The 17,417-nt window shown below is 36.1% G+C and overlaps 1 protein-coding gene across 5 annotated transcripts in view; it reads right to left on the bottom strand.

Moving 5' to 3' along the window:
* The window catches only part of CCDC14 (coiled-coil domain containing 14), a 38,622-nt gene that overhangs the window by 19,654 nt on the left and 1,551 nt on the right, over positions 1–17,417 (bottom strand). For 4 of the 5 annotated variants that reach the window (XM_057697879.1, XM_057697880.1, XM_057697883.1 and 1 more), the window contains exons 2-7: positions 12,363–12,418; positions 11,968–12,040; positions 11,651–11,720; positions 11,437–11,559; positions 764–1,000; positions 556–650 (exon numbers count right to left, since the gene is read on the bottom strand). In XM_057697879.1, coding sequence (XP_057553862.1) covers positions 556–650; positions 764–1,000; positions 11,437–11,559; positions 11,651–11,720; positions 11,968–12,040; positions 12,363–12,418 — 654 coding nt within the window. Of the gene's footprint in view, positions 1–555; positions 651–763; positions 1,001–4,071; positions 4,206–11,436; positions 11,560–11,650; positions 11,721–11,967; positions 12,041–12,362; positions 12,419–17,417 lie in introns of those variants that run through there. The other variant, XM_057697881.1, reaches the window with a different exon arrangement.

Below are 17,417 nucleotides of genomic sequence, written 5' to 3'. Positions count from 1 at the left end.
TGAAAAAGCTTTTGCACAAATATATTTAGAGAAATGTTATAGTAGTAAAAAACTTATTTAAGTGTCTAACCATAGGTGAGTAGTTACACAGACCATGGCATAACCACCAAACAGAGTATTAACAACTTATTAAAAACTTACAAAAGGCAAATTACAATAAAATATTAAGCAAAGAAAAAAGCAATATATGAAACTGTATAAAATTTAATTATGACGATATTTTTAAAAGAAAGTTAACTTAACAAATTAAGGCCAGAAAACAAAACCTACACAGAGAATTACATGACTGGAACATGCTATATCAATGTGTTAAGAGCAACTGTGTTTGGGTTGTAGGTATGGGAGATTTCTTTTTTCTAGTAATCTCTTTCCCTTTCCCCCTTTACCATTGTCCTTAATTAACAGGTAAAACTTTTCTAATAAAAAATAACTTGAAAAAATAATTGGTCTTTACATCCTAGGGCATTAAGATACAATCAGCAAATTCAATTTTCTCTCAAGATGACACTTTCTAAAAGCAAATTATTACTTATATAGTATATAAATTGTACTCACAGAATGAACCATTGGAGGGCAGGGTGGCTGCTGAGGTGACTGGGCTGGGGTAGAAGTAGGTAAGCCATAACTAGAACGTGGAGATGCCTGAGATCCTAAAAGGTAAAAGGGAGAAAAAAAAGTCATTCACACCTCAGACTGCTTATACAATTACCAGGCAACTTAACTAGAGCTTATATTCATGCTTTTAAAACTTATTCATACTAACCAGAGCCAGATACAGTGCGGCAAGGTGCAGCAGGAATTCCATTAGGGATGTTCTTTGAAGCCAAGTTATTCAACAGTGACATTTGAGTCTGCACATGCTCACAGAGGGCTTGGTATATTATGGGTGAATATATTCTATAATGATCTTGTAGTGACCAATTCTGTGGTATATCTGATGAGTCTCTTTCACTTCCAGCAGAAGCATTATTAGGTATCTGCTTCTTATTATCTGAAGATACTAGTGTGGAAGAAGGGGAAAAAAAGTTCTTGAAATATGATTTGTCAAAAACCTTTACCATAAGATATTAGGGAAAAAAGGACTCTCAGAAGTAGCTCAATTCATCACATATTTTACAGAAGGGCTTTACCGCTATCACCCCTAAAGAAAATCACCTCAAATTATTTTTTTAAAGTAGTTAATGAATTAGGTTCACCAGTCAAAAATTATCTACACTATGTCTTTAAAATCTCTATTAAACGCTACTCATAAAATCTCTCCAATTATACGACCTCTCTTAGGGGGGTTATTTCTCTCTAAAATCCAATAAAACTCTTTCACCTTGCTTCTTGTCCAGTTCATGCTCTTGAATAGGGGAGGGAAATAGGAAAGACAGATACCTTGTATAATTCTGAGGTTTTGAAAATAATAATGATAATAATAAATAATAATAATGATGAGAAATAAATCAGAGCTTTTAGAGTGAGAATAAAAGTGGATATAATTCATACATTGGGCTCTCAAACAAGACCTTAACCTGGCATTTAAAGTCTCCAATGATAATCTCAATAGATGCAGAAAAAGCTTTTGACAAAGTTCAACATCCATTTATGATAAAAACTCTCCAGAAAGTGGGCACAGAAGGAAATTCCCTCAACATAATAAAAGCCATATATGACAAACCAGCAGCCAACATTATTCTAAATGGTGAAAAAACTGAAAGCATTCCCTCTAAGGACAGGAACAAGACAAGGGTGCCCACTCTCACCACTATTATTCAACATAGTTTTGGAAGTTTTAGTCACAGCAATCAGAGAAGAAAAAGAAAAAAAAGAATCCAAATTGGAAAAGAAGAAGTAAAACTGTCACTGTTCGCAGATGACATGATACTATACATAGAAAACCCTAAAGATGCTACCAGGAAACTGCTAGCACTAATCAATGAATTTAGTAAAGTAGCAGGATACAAAATTAATGCATAAAAGTCTCTTGCATTCTTATACACTAACAACAAAAAACTAGAAAGAGAAATTAAGGAAACACTCCCATTTACCACTGCAACGAAAGGAATAAAATACCTAGGAATAAACCTGCCTAAGGAGGCAAAAGACCTGTATGCAGAAAACTACCAGACTGATGAAAGAAATCAAAGACAATACAAACAGATGGAGAGACATGCCATGTTCACGGATTGGAAGAATCAACATTGTGAAAATGACTGTACTACTCAAAGCAATTTAGATTCAATGCAATCTCTACCAAATTACCAATGGCATTTTTCACAGAACTAGAGCAAGAAATTTTATGATTTGTATGGAAATGCAAAAGACCCCGAATAGCCAAAGCAATCCTGAGAAGGAAAGATAGAGCTGGAGGAATCAGGCTCCCTGACTTCAAACTATACTACAAGGCTACAGTGATCAAGACAGTATGGTACTGGCACAAAAACAGAAATACAGATCAATGGAACAGAATAGAGAGCCCAGAGAAAACCCCATGCACATATGGGCACCTTATCTTTGACAAAGGTGGCAAGAATATACAATGGAAAAAAGACAGCCTCTTCAATAAGTGGTGCTGGGAAAATTGGACAGCAACATGTAAAAGAATGTTAGAACACTTCCTAACACCATACACAAAAATAAACTCAAAATGGATTAAAGACCTAAGTGTAAGGCAAGACACTATAAAACTCTTAGGGGAAAACACAGGCAGAACCCTCTATGACATACATCAAAGCAAGATCCCTTCTGACTCACCTCCTAGAATAATGGAAATAAAATAAAAAATAAACAAATGAGACCTAATGAAACTTAAAAGCTTTTGCACAGCAAAAGAAACCATAAACGAGATAAGAAGACAACCCTCAGAATGGGAGAAAATATTTGCCAATGAAGCAACTGACAAAGGATTAATCTCCAAAATATACAATCAGCTTATTGAGCTCAATATTAAAAAAGCAAATAACCCAATCCACAAATGGGCAGAAGACCTAAATAGACATTTCTCCAAAGAAGACATGCAGACGGCTAACAAACACACAAAAAGATGCTCAACATCACTAATCATTAGAGAAATGCAAGTCAAAACTACAATGAGGTATCACCTCACACCAGTCAGAATGGCCATCCTCAAAAAATCTAGAAACAATAAATGCTGGAGAGGGTGCAGAGAAAAGGGAACTGCCCTGCACTGTTGGTGGGAATGTAAGTTGGTACAGCCACTATGGAAAACAGTATGGAGGTTCCTTAAAAAACTAAAAATAGAACTACCATATGACCCAGCAATCCCATTCCTGGCATATACCCTGAGAAAACCATAATCCAAAAAGAAACATGTACCACAATGTTCATTGCAGCACTATTTACAATAGCCAGGACGTGGAAGCAACCTAAATGCCCATCAACAGATGAATGGATAAAGAAGATGTGGCATATATACGGCATATTACTCAGCCATGAAAAGGAATGAAATCGAGTTATTTGTAGTGAGGTGGAAGGACCTAGAGTCTGTCATATAGAGCAAAGTAAGCCAGAAAGAGAAAAACAAATACCGTATGCTAATGCATATATATGGAATCTAAAAAAGTAGTACTGATGAACCCAGTGGCAGGGCAAGAATAAAGATGTAGATATAGAGAACAGACTTCAGGACACAGCAAAGGGGAAGCTAGGACAAAGTGAGAGAGTAGCATTGACATATATACACTACCAAATGTAAAACAGATGGTAGTGGGAAGCTGCTGCATAACATAGGGAGATCAACTCGATGACTGGTGATGACTTAGCCGGATGAGACAGGGAGGGTGGGAAGGAGTCGTGGGAGAGAGGGGATATGGAGATATATGTATAAATACAGCTGATTCACTTCATTGTACAGCAGAAACTGGCACAACAGTGTAAAGCAATTATACTCCAATAAAGAACTTAAAAAAAAAAAGTCTTCAAAGCCAACCATATTCCCATCACCCTCAACTAAGAAGTTTTTCACTCCAGTCAGGCCATTTTAGACACCCAAAACAAGCTTTTCTCACTTTCCTGAAACATTACTCATGATGAACCATTCTTTCCAATTCAATTCTACCTACTCACCAAACCTCATCCAAAGGCTTCTCCCTCCCACGAAGCCTCTTCCAGTCATTCCAGTCTAGGGACTGCTCCTCACCATCCCAGAGCACATAATGTCTATACAAATCATACATCACTTGCATGTTGTACTACATTGCTTATCTTTCATTTTCCTGTCTACCTGACTCAACTATAAGCTTCTTTAGGCAGGGCTGTATCTTATATGTCATTATTTTCTCCCACAGAGTCTTGTATTAATCTATGTACAAAGTAGTACAAAGCAGAAACCTGGTATTAATGAACTAATACATGAAAAACAACAGTTTTCTACATAGCACTATTCTATAGATCATTATCAAAATCTGTTTCTTTGTCTAATAAGATCCCCTTCCCAAATATTTTTTAAAGACTATTAACAGAAGTGAGAGTGTTCTTGGTAGATCATAGGTTATCAGAGCACAAAATAAATTTAGAAAATTTATATCTTTTGGCAAAAGCTTACCAAAGCTAAACATATATTCTATGACATAGCAATTGCACTTCCATGTATATACCTAATAGAAATGAGTGTTTATGTTTACTAAAAGATGTGTACAAGAATGTTCACAACAGCTTTATTTGCAGTAGCCAAAAACTGAAAACACCCAAATAGCCATGAATAGTAGAAATGGATGAACTGTGGTATAGTCGTACAATGAAACACTATACAGCAACAGAAAAGAACAAATTACTGATATACTCAAACTACCCATGTCAAATGAACAGATACGACGTTGTGAGAGAGTCAGACACAAGACTACATAGTGCACAACTGCATTTACATGAAGTTCAAAGATAGTAAAACTATCCAAAGGAGACAGAAGTGGTTACTCCAGGATGAGGAGAAAGGTGGTAGTGAGAATAATGGTGGGCAGGAGCCTGGGAGGGTACTGAAAATGTTCTATGTTTTCATCTGGGTGGTGACTATACAGCTGTACACACACACAAATTTACTGAGATTTATGCACTTGCTTTATGAGAGTTACTCCTTAATTATTTAAAAAGTGAATAGTTAAATTTTTTTAAATGGTATGGAATTCCCCCAAAACATATACAATTTATTGAAAATAAAAACATGGCTAAATAATAAAACTTATAAGAAAAAGCAAAAAGTTAAAAGGCAGATGAAATATTATAACCAATAGAAATAAAAAAATACTACTAAATTAGTATTTGATTATGAAAATGGTTGGAGATATTGGATGCTCCCATTTTGACTTGGTTTATACCTCCCATTGAGATAACATATTGCTGTGAACATACTTCCTTGGCCTGAATATGAGCTCTAACAGTTACTAGCTGAATAACTTTTGGAAAATTATATAACCTCTCTTGGCCTCCTCTTTCTCATCAGAAAAATGATGAGCATTACCTATTCCATAAGATTGTTGTGAAAAGTAAATAGCACATGTAAAGCATCAATGTCTAGCACAAGTAAGAACTCAATAAATGTTTTATCAATTACCAAATAGCTGCAAAGTCTTAATACAGACAAATCAATATTTCAAATTCACAAATCTTGCCAACTGGTATCAATAATATATCGCTAAGCATGTCCCCTCTGAGGTGACATGCAGTAACAGTTATTCTTCACTCTCTGAATATATGAGCGACAACAAATTGGTTAATAAACATTTCTGTATAAAAAATTATTTCTTAGTGGAAGTACAATTTCATAATAAATCAAATGGAAAAGTATCCTCCTAAAATCGTTTAACTTGGAAATCTAATATGATGGAAGGTGAGATCATAGGCAGCCCTTGGCCATCCAGCACACTGCTCTTCCTTTCCTCCTGATTCCCAGGTCTCTCTTCTGCTCTTGGATTTCCTTTGGCCCCATATGATAAGAATTGTCTGGTTTGAGGAATTCTCAGATTTTATACTCATAGGCCCCAAGCATTGGCACTCATTCACTTTCTTTCCAAGGGATGGTTTTCACAATCTCTGATAAAGCTGAGCTACAATATTATACCTTTGCCAGCAGATGTCATCATCCAACATAAATTAATAAAATTCAAATACTTCCTAAAATTAAAAGCTTTAGAATTAACGACTTACTTTACTCCTTTATTAACTCACTCTATGTGAAACTCTACTGAGAATGTTGTATATCTGTATTTAAGAGACAAAAATCTTAAAAGCAAATTATCCACGTTAAAAACCATAAATGGATACACAATTTTTTGGGTTCCAATAAAATCTTATTTACTGACACTGAAATCTGAATTTATAACATTTCCATGTGTTACAGAATATTATTCTCCTATTGTTTTTTTTTTTTTTTTTTTTTATTATTTTATTTTTTTTTTGGGGGGTACACCAGGTTCAATCAACTGTTTTTATACACATATCCCCATATTCCCTCCCTTCCTTGACGCCCCCCCCTCGATTCCCCCCCACCCTCCCTGCCCCAGTCCTCTAAGGCATCTTCCATCCTCGAGTTGGACTCCCTTTGTTATACAACAACTTCCCACTTCCTATTGTTTTTTAACCATTAAAAATATAAAAAGTAAATCAAATATATAAAAAATTAAAAAGGTAAAATTCTTAGCTCATGTACTATACAAAAACAAGTGCTGGGCCAGGTTTGACCCACAGGCTGTAGTTTGCTACCTCTATTCTATTTCATTTTCATTTCGTTTTCTGTTAGAGCTCTGGTTACCAGGAAGCTCTTGGGTATGTATCAAAAGATATATTTGATTGTATTTTAATTTTTTATGGATACACAATGTTAAAATTAAAAAAAAAACAACACACCACCAACAACAAAATAAGCCTGTTACTACACAAATACAAATGAAGTATATCTTCTTGCTCTTGTTCACGATACCAAAGTGCCCTACGTAAACATTTTACCAAACAGCTTAGGACAGTGATGTCTAACTGGTGTCAGTTGGTAACTATTTATTCAGTCCACAGAGCTTTTTCTGCCCTTGAACTCTAGCTGCTACACAGCACTGTTGCTTGGACGTACAAGCGCTGCCTGACAGATAAGTCCTGCCACCCAAACACAGAACAAACATCTACTGTAGATAAGAGCTGCTGGATGCCTAATGCAATGTGAAATACGTAAAAGACACCTGGTCTTGATATGGGCAATCAAAGCTCGAAATATTCTGCCTAGTTTATTTTCCCAAGGTGAGGGCAGAAATATACATATGATACTGAGAGTAGGGTCACGTGCCCACAGCAGTCAACACAGTTATCAAAATGTAAAAAGTTGCTAATTAAAAAAATGTTTTTTTCTTTAACTGTCAGGAGCACGCTCACGTAAGCTCTCAGTGTATTTCTGGAACAGCCTTTCTGCCACCTTCCTCCCCATATGCAATAGGGTGGGTGGGAGTGACTCCACAGACATGCAATGATCAGGCAGGTCCCAGACAGAAAGTAAATGAGGAGCCTAAGCCCCAGAAGACAGTGAACATAAGATAATGTATGCTACAGTTAAAATGATACATAGAAACTAATTAACATGGTATAATAGATTCCTAAAGTTATGTTTATCTCTATCATGGAGAAATGGAAAAGAAACCAAGTACTTAGGGTGGTTTTTGTGTATTTTGAGCACTATGATAGCAGAGCAAAAACCTTGTATTGGTTAAAGCTGCTAATCACAAAACACGGAAAAAAAAAAAAAAAAGATGATCCTTTGTAGACAGTGCTACAGTTTGGTAAAATGAAAAAGATAGAGTAATTTAACCAAAGGGAAAGAGGCTTCTGCTTCTGAAGAGTCAACCTTAGGAGTGAATAAGCCAATGAGAACCATTTCTAATTCTGCAACCCTAAAGGAGGTTGTCCTAAAGGATACAGGTCCTTCCTTCTGATGATGAAAGTGCAGGGGAAAGGACAAGAATATTATATCCTGATCATAGGCCAGAACTGCTGATCTGACTCTAATCCAAAAGAGAATTTAATGCCAGGGACCCAGAATGCTAGATCTCTCTCATTTGCTTCTCCAAACTTGTCTTCTACCCGTCTCCATCCTGCTCTGCTCTCTCTGGAATTACACTGTTAAGAGACATTCCTTCATGGGTCTCTTCTGCTCCTACATGTCTTGCTGGGTCTACCAAAAAAGTAAGGCCTTGATCTAAGCTCTTTACCTGGGCATTTTCTCAGGGTTGTGTTTGCAGTGACCAACCTTGAGGGATAAGGTAATGTTTCCCCCTGAGACAAGGATAGGCTTGCTTACCACTTACTATAAAATTAGTGGATTTGACAAAGTGAGAGAGTAGCATTGACATATAGACACTACCAAATGTAAAATAGATAGTGGGAAGCTGCTGCATAGCGCAGGGAAATCAACTCGATGACTGGTGATCACTTAGAGGGTCGTATGGAGAAGGTGGGAAGGAGGGGATAAGGGGTATATGTATAAGTACAGCTGATTCACTTCATTGTACAGCAGAAACTGGCACAACAGTGTAAAGCAATTATACTCCAATAAAGAGCTTAAAAAAAAAATCAGCGGATTCCCCAAGCTCAGCATTCTTCAGCTGAAACTTAAACCTACAGCACATACAGCATGTGCAACCTAAAGCATGTGCAGCACTGTCCCGGTGGGAGATGGCAGCGAGGGAGAACAAGCACACACACATGCTGATGTGCAAGCTGCCTGCACGAGTCCTCTGTCTCGGACCCGGAGTCTTGTGTCTCCTGCCAACATGCATGACACGGTCAGGCTACATTATTAGCTGTAAGAATGAAAATCAGGTCCCAGACCAGATATACATCAACAGGGTTCCAGTTGGGTCCAATCCAATGGGAGTCTTGGCATTTATCAAGGAAAAGAAGAAGCATGAATTCCAAGTATTTATTCCCAGCTCCCTCTCTATGAGCCACCTTGGGCTGGCTTTGTCACTGCTCTCCTCAAGGAGGCCTGCTCTACATGACAGTATCTCCGAGTCCCAGTGCCCTCTTCCTCCCCTCATCCCTTAAGGCTTAAGGATAATAACAGCTCTGCTCCTGCCACCAGCACTACGCTAGCACAATCCCTTGTGGTTTCCCTATACTCTAGTCGCAGCTTTATAATGAGATTCTTTGTGAATAAACCCTCTTAGAATTATCCTAATTTGAGTGTTGCCATCAATGTTCTGTTGGAAATCTGATAACAAATAGTTAAGCTGGGATCCAACAAGTTGCTACCATGGCACCACTGCCAGCCATGTACATTTTAAATAAGAGTTCCTCGAGGAAGGGTGCCCTGGACAAAAAATAACCTGCCTCGAGAAAAAAGTAGGAGACTGGAGGTATACGTAGTTGGTGCTACCACTCTTTTCTTTGTCCACTGGCCCCACCAAAATAGGCTTCTGCTTTAACAGTCAGACCAGGGGTTAGTACACTTTTTCTTAAGAGGCTAGAGAATAAACATATGCCTAGCAGGCCTGATGGTCTCTGTCACAACTACTCAGCTCTGCCACTGCATCACAAAAGTAGCCAGAGAAAATACATAAGTGAACTAGCATGGCTGTGCTCTGATAAAACTTTATTTACAAAATAAATAACTAAACATTATTTATAAAAGAAAACTGGCTGTGGTATGCCGACCCTAGTTTAGACTAATGTTGTCCAACAGAAATATAATGTAAACCATACATGCAATTTAAAATTTTCCAGTAGCTACATTAAAAAAATTAAAATAGGTAAAACTAAGTTTCATAATGTTTTATTCAAATCAATATAGCCCCAAATATTAATATTTCAATATGTAATTAACACTAAACATTGAGTGCTTCCCTGGTGGTGCAGTGGTTAAGAATCCGCCTGCCAATACAGGGGACATGGGTTCAAGCCCTGGTCCGGGAAGATCCCACATGCTGCACAGCAACTAAGCCAGTGCACCACAATTACTGAGCCTGCACTCTAGAGCCCACGAACCACAACTACTGAAGCCCACACGCCTAGAGCCCGTGCTCCACAACAAGAGAAGGCACCGCAATAAGAAGCCTGCGCACTGAAATGAAGAGTAGCCCCCGCTCTCCACAACTACAGAAATCCCATGTGCAGCAACGAAGACTCAATGCAGCCAGTAAATAAATAATAAATTAATTAATCAAAAAAATTAAAAATTGAGATATTTTATTTTTTGCATTAAATATTCTAAGCATACTGTGCATTTTACTATAAAGCACATCTCAATCTGGATGGTAAATTTTCATCAAAAATCCTTGATCTGTATTTAGATTTAATAAAACATAGTTAAAAAAGGTAGATTCATTTACCCAAGTTATTCCAAACATATTTAAAAGTTTTCTAATAACTGGATCAAGTACCAGTTTTCAAATTAAAATTAAATTTAATAAAAATTAAATAACATTTACAATTCACCTCCTAGCCATACCTGGAATGCTCAATGGCCACATTTAGCTAGAGACGCCATCTTGAGCAGTGCAGGTCAAGACAATATGAGACTAAATGCGACTGGCCTCCAAGATAGGTTAGTAAGTTGTTTTCTCTGCCTTAGTTCTCTGACTCAGGACCACCTGCAACATCAACTTCTAGTCCTATTAATGCCCTGCCCTCAGTTTCTCAGCCTCTTTGCCTTGATCCTGATCTCTTAATACCCGGGGCTACTGCTGTAGGTAATTTTCTAGACTTCACCCTTTGCCTAAGCTGAATCTAAGCACACACTGCTGTGCTAACATCTTTGGCCCACCTGAACTGTGGAATTAGCTGGTTCCATTCTTGACCTTCTGAATTTTCACTGTGGACTTTTTCATCTCCATTTTGGGCTATCTTGTTCTACAGGCCTCTATGGAACAACATAATCAAAACTTGCTTATTCTAAACTACTTGTTGAATTATTACACTTAATTAAGTCAGCAAGTTAACTGTGAAGGTATAAAACATCCTTGGCTACAGTCACCGTCAATCAGTGGCAGGCCTTCTTTCCTTACATATCTACCCAACTTGGAATTTTACCTTCCTATTACCACGTCTTCTAACTCTGCAGCTCAAAAAATTGAACTATTCAACCTACTTAAATATATGTGTATATACAGAAAGTATTTTTAAAACAATAAACGTACACATGAAACCCAACCAATCTGTGAATATCTCTGGAAACAAGGGGCAGGGAGAACAAAGATAACTCTATATACCTCCCAAATGTCATTCTGAGTTTGAACCTTTTCTCCTACAATAGCTATGGTTTTTTTTTCTACCTTTCTTCTTAGGAAAATAACTACTTAGCAATGAGAAGCTGAAGAGAGGGGGGAAAAAAGCACAAGCACACACATGCACCTGAATAACTAATGTTATAAAAATGAGAGTCCAACTGCATAATCCCAATAATTTATCAGAACCCCTGGAATTAAGTATTATATTTAAATAAATAATAGAAAAAATACTTACAAATTTCCTTCCGGACTACAGAAGGCACAGTATGTTTTTCATGTCCTTTCTTTTTAGATCCATGTCTTTTGCTTTCTACAGGTCTGGGGTCATATCTATTTTCTGAATATGCTATTTCTGAACCTATTAATAATTTAAAAAACTTCATTAGCATTAAGAGAACTACTTAATTGAGAAAAGGTGATCAGCAAAGAAGCATTTAAAAAAATAAAACCTGAATCTTCATTTCTCAAAATGTCCCGCAGCAAAGAAGCACAACCATCAAGCCCCTGTACAGTTTCAGTCTGTAAAGAGAAAGGCATTTAGAAATTTGTACACAAAATTTTAATGCAGGAAAAAAACCTCTGTAATTTAAAATTTTCCTTATTTAGAAGCAATTTATTATTGGTAGAAGACACGTTTTAATGCAAAGTCTTCATTCTTCATTAGAGCAATTAATACTTTACCTTTGAATTTTTATTTCCACTTCTTAGCTTTTACCTGAAAACTAACTAAAATAACATATGTTGTATCTATTCAGTTTAATCTTACCTGACTTTCTGAATCAGAATGAGTGGGATAGCCAGAATCTGCATTGAAATGGGATATCTTTCTCAAATGCGTCCTAGAAAACAAGTTTATTAGTATTTTTACATATAACACAAAACGGTTTTTTTCCCTAAATATATTACAAATAGACATTTTCAGCAAAGGTTGGGTAAGAAAGCTCGTCCAACCATGTAAAAGGGGGATTTATTTATGCAGGACTTTATGAAGACTGTAAAGACTAAAATGATCAACATAGGTAGATATGAAAGGTTCTTTCCCGGACTTTTGTGACGGTAGAGACCCATCTAGTTCTCTGGGGTAGGAAAAATTTAGTCCATCCAAAAGACTCGAAAATCTCTTGAGACTTCCTGAAGCTGTAAACTTCTTTAAGTACTTACCCTTTCTTTCCATTTCTTAATTTAGCAGGTCCAGTGTGCTTTCCTGAAGATAATACCTATGACATAATGCATTATATTGTAGTTAATATACAAATATTTTTTCTATTATATTCTCAGTATGCTGTTTTGACAAAACCTGAAAGGTTATTCATTGTTTCTGTCCTTTTTTGTTTTTACAGTGGTAAAACATACATAAAATGTACCATTTTAGCCATTTTAAAGTATACAGTTCTGTGGCATTAAATACCTTCACATTGTTGAGCAACCATCACCACCATCCATCTCCAGAACTTTTTCATCTTCCCAAACTGAAATTCTGCACCCATTAATCATTAGCCTCTCATCCCCTCCCCCCAAGCACCTGGTAACTGCCCTTCTACTTTCTGTTGCTATTAATCTGGCTATTCTAGGAAGTTCATGTAAATGTAATCATACACTATTTGTCCTTTGGTGACTGGCTTATTTTGCTTAGTACAATGTCTTCATAATATCTATGTTGTAGCATGTGCAAAATTTTCTTCCTTATTAAGGCTGAATAATACTTCATTTTATATATGTACCTTGTCATTAATTTTTAATAAAACCCACAATTACAACTGAACTCATAATTTGTTCTATGTAAAATGTCAAACAAGCAACACATACATGTCTTAAGTCTATTTAAACTGAAAGTGAAGTTGAGATATTATTTTAATATCTAGATATACAGTAGATATTATAGTAGGTTTGGACTGTACTCAACCCCCGAACATGCTCTACATTCCCCAGTTCTTCAAACATATAAGTTAATTCAAGACATAGAGCAGAGTTCATAACTCTGATTCTATTTATCCACATTCTTTAGAATGCCTGACATGACCAGCACATAAAAACTCTACCATTTATCTTTATCTCATTTTCTCAATCTTTCTTTTTAAACTCATATGTTGTTTTTTAATTTTTAATTTAAAAATTACTTTAGATGGGCTACCTTTTGTGTAGAATAAAGAAAAAATGCATTTGCTTCTACATGCATCTAATACCTTGAGAGTTACACAGAAACAGTTAATTGTAGTAGCCTCTGGGGAAGGAAATTGAGAATCTGGGGGACAGAACAAAAAAGTAGATTTTCCATGGTATGCCTTTTCTTATCTTAATAACTTTATATCATATAATCTCTAATCAAAATATAATTTTTAAAAGACACAGTTAAATTCCCTACTCACTGCCTCATTTTACCCTTCAGGTGTAGTCACTGTTGGCAGTTATACTTAGGATTTTCTTGACATGTTTACCTATTTCATCCCAAGATAGCTTTGAGCAGTAACTATTAAACTTTCTGGAGTTACATAATATTCTATTGTTTGCTTGAATATGGACACCTTCCTTCTAAGAATGCTACTGAGAATACATTTTTTTTTAATTGAGTTGATAAAAAGTTTTACTTCTCCTTAAGATAACTTAGAATATGATAGAGTCATAAAGCCAGCAGTGAGAAACAGCATTGCTGGAAATAAGATGCCATGTAACAGCTCCACTGGACCCTGCGTGACCCCCACAGGGTCCTTCCTTTCACAATATCTATGCTGGTGTCCTGACCAGGACCACAATAAAAAGCCAAACCATTGTGCTGCTAAGTCTAAAAACAACTACCACAATAATCATCTTTCAAATTAAAAAAAAGTATACTATCTGAGATAAATGTATGGCATAATGGCATAATTGTATGATATAGCATTTCTCCAACACACACACACATTAGGTTATATTACAGAAACCCAGGTAAAGAAAATTAACCAGAACAAAGCACCCTGCTGCAACAGTATCACACTGGCACATTTTCTTCAAATGTATTTTGTATTCTTTATTTTGAAATAATACAAAGAACTGTATACATGTCACTGAGATTCCCCAACTGTTGACATTTTACTACATCTGCCATGTTCTCTCAAAAAAAGAATGTATATTACTTTTTGTGTGAACTGTTCCAGATTAAGTTACAGACATGATACCCCTTTATATTTAAACATTTATTCTTAAATATTTCCTAAGGACAAGGTCACTCTCTCATATAACCAAAGTATAATTATAAAAATCAGGAAATTAATACTAAAACCATACTATAACCTAATCTACAGATCTTATACACATCTTGCCAATTATTCCAACACTGTACTTTATAGAAGAAAAATTCTGGCCCCCGTACAATCCAGGATCAAAATGTTGCATTTTAAGTTGTCATATCTCTTTAGTCTCCTTTAATCTGGAACAGATCGTCGGGTTGTCATTCATTGTCTTTTACAGACTTGATATGTTTAAAGAGCATGAATGGTTACTTTGGTAGAATGTCCCTCTGGACATTTTGATTTGTCTGCTTTCCCATAATTAGTTTCAGGTTGTGCTTTTTTGGCAGGAATACCACAAAAGGGATGTTGTATCTTTCTCAATACAATATGAGCAGACACATGATGTCAGTTTGTCCCATTACTGCCGATGTAAAGTTTGATTATTTAAGATGATGCCCGCCAGATTTTTCACTACAAGGTTACTATTTTTACCTTTTTAAGTATTAAGCATTTTGTGGGGAGATACTTTGAGGTTACACAGACATCCTACTCATCAAACTCTCATCCAGTAGCACTGAGGCTTCTTGCCTCAATCATTTGTCAAATGGTGACTTTTCTAACTTACATCCTTCTATATTTATTAGTTGGCAACCAACCTTAGTGAGGCACTTTTTCACTTGTTAGTATGGACTCGTTGATTCCTAGTGTATTTAATGGATTAGGATGCATCATTCTCTTTATTTATATTAATGCTCAAAATGTCTCAGATTCTGTCAGTGGGAGTCTTTTCAAACCAGCTCCTATATCTTTTTAACACATACCCACTATTTTTTGAGCTAGTCCTTACAATAACCTGCTCCAGGTTCTTCTTCTTTTTCATTGTGGTAACATGAAATCTACCTGCTTAACAAATTTTTAAGTGTACAACATAGTATTGTTAATTACAGTATGATTATAGCAGATCTCTATAACTTACTCATTGTGCATAACTAAAACTTTCTACTCATTGAATAGCAACTCTCCATTTCCCCTCCCTCCAGGCCCTGGCAACTACCATTCTAGACTCTGCTTCTGAGTTTGACTATTTTTAGATACCTTATGTAAGTGGAATGATGCAACTATTTGCCCTGTGACTGGCTTATTTCACTTAGCATAGTATCCTCAAGGTTCATTCATGTTGCATATAGCAGGATTTCCTTCCTTTTTTAAAAAGGCTGAATAACATTCCACTGTGTATCCACTAATCCATCAATGGACATTTAGGTTGTTACCACATCTTGGCTACTGTGAATAATGTTACATGAACACAGGAGTGCAAATACCTCTTCAAGATCCTGTTTTTAATTCTTTTGGATAAATATCCAAAGTGGGACTGCTAGAGCATATAATAATTCTATTTTTAATTTTTGAGGAAACTTCATATTATTTCTCATAGCAGCTGGACCCTTTTACACTCCCATCAACAGCGTACAAGGATTCAAAATTCTCCACCTCCCCACCAACACTTGTTATTTCCTGGATTGTCTTTTGTTTGTTGTTGTTTTGTGTATTTTTTTTTTTATAATAGCCATCCTAACAGCTGTGAGGTTATATCTCATTGTGGTTTTGATTTGCATTTCCTTGATTAGCGATGTTGAGCATCTTTTCATGTACCTGTTGGCCACTTGTACATCTTCTTTGGAGAAATGCCCATTCAAATCCTTTGCCCAATTTTCAATCAGGTTATTTAGTTTTCTGCTATTGAGTTGTAGGAGTTCCTTGTATATTTTGGTTTTGAACCTTTATCAGAAATATGGTTTACAAATTCTTTTTTCCCATTCCATAAATTGCCTTTTCACTCGGTTGTTTCCTTTTTATTTTTATATATCCAGGCCTCAGCCCTAGAGTTGACCATTTCTCCCAAATATCACGGTTCCTTTTAGTGGACAACAGTATTTAAAAATCAAGATCTAGGCACTAGCTGTGCTATTTGCTGTTGGGGCTTCATACAGATTATTTATTTAGTCATCAAGACTAGATAGTTGCAATTCTGGGTCTTGTGCTTTTACTTGTAAGTCTTTTCCCATATTAACATAGTCTTCAAATTTTTTAATGGTTGTATAGTATTTCCTTGAGTGGAAGTAATGTAATGTGCCCTTGGTTTGCTTCATATTTTTCAGTCAAAAACAAAACGAAAACCTGAAATAAATGTTTTCATATACTGAAAATAGCCTCTCATATTCAGGATTAAAAGCTTAATTATTTGGTAAAAGGTTATTAGTTGTTTAAAGGCCCTAGACACAAACTGGAAAACCACTTTCCAAAACAAGTGCCCCAAATGGCAATGCATGACAGAATCAGTTCACTTTGCTATTTGAGAAAAAAATAAATGTTTCTTAGGAGTTGTATCTCCTACCAACAAGTGCAAGGTAAAATTATATTTGTGGAATAATTTAGTGTCCTAAGCCTTTCATTTCCACTTAATCCACACTCTGTGAGTTGTTATTATTTCTGTGAGGTAGAAACCTAAATTTCAGAAAGGTGGCTTGTTCAAAGTCATAAATCTAAGAGATGTTTAAAAGAGTAATGTTTAAAAGAATGGACTCTGGCACCAGCTACGTGGGTCTGAATCCTGTCTCCACTGCTAACCAGCTGTGTAACTGTAGGAAAGTTATCTGAACTCTCCATCCCTCAGTTTCCTCATCAAATCAATAAGATGAGGAGTATTACCTACTTCCTAAGGCTATTGTGAAGATTAAATGAGAAACTGTATGTAATATATGTAATAGTGCTACCCAAATGTTAGCTGCTATTATTGTCATTGAGATGGTAATAAACTGTTTTTAAGGGGACTAAACTGTGTTGCACAATTTATGCCAAGTGTGAAATAAATATTTTATCAGGTTCTCTCATTTAATCGCCCCAATTCTTTGAGGCAGAATGTTACATCTATTTTATAGATAAGGAAAAGGAGGCTTAGAGAAGTAGAAAGTACTTTGCTTACTAGCACGATGATAGTAGTGGCAGAACT

Source organism: Hippopotamus amphibius, chromosome 10 (assembly GCF_030028045.1).
Source record: "Hippopotamus amphibius kiboko isolate mHipAmp2 chromosome 10, mHipAmp2.hap2, whole genome shotgun sequence".
Lineage (NCBI taxonomy): Eukaryota > Metazoa > Chordata > Mammalia > Artiodactyla > Hippopotamidae > Hippopotamus > Hippopotamus amphibius.
The sequence above is the reverse complement of the archived record's forward strand: the minus strand, read 5'-3'. Positions and strand labels throughout refer to the sequence as shown.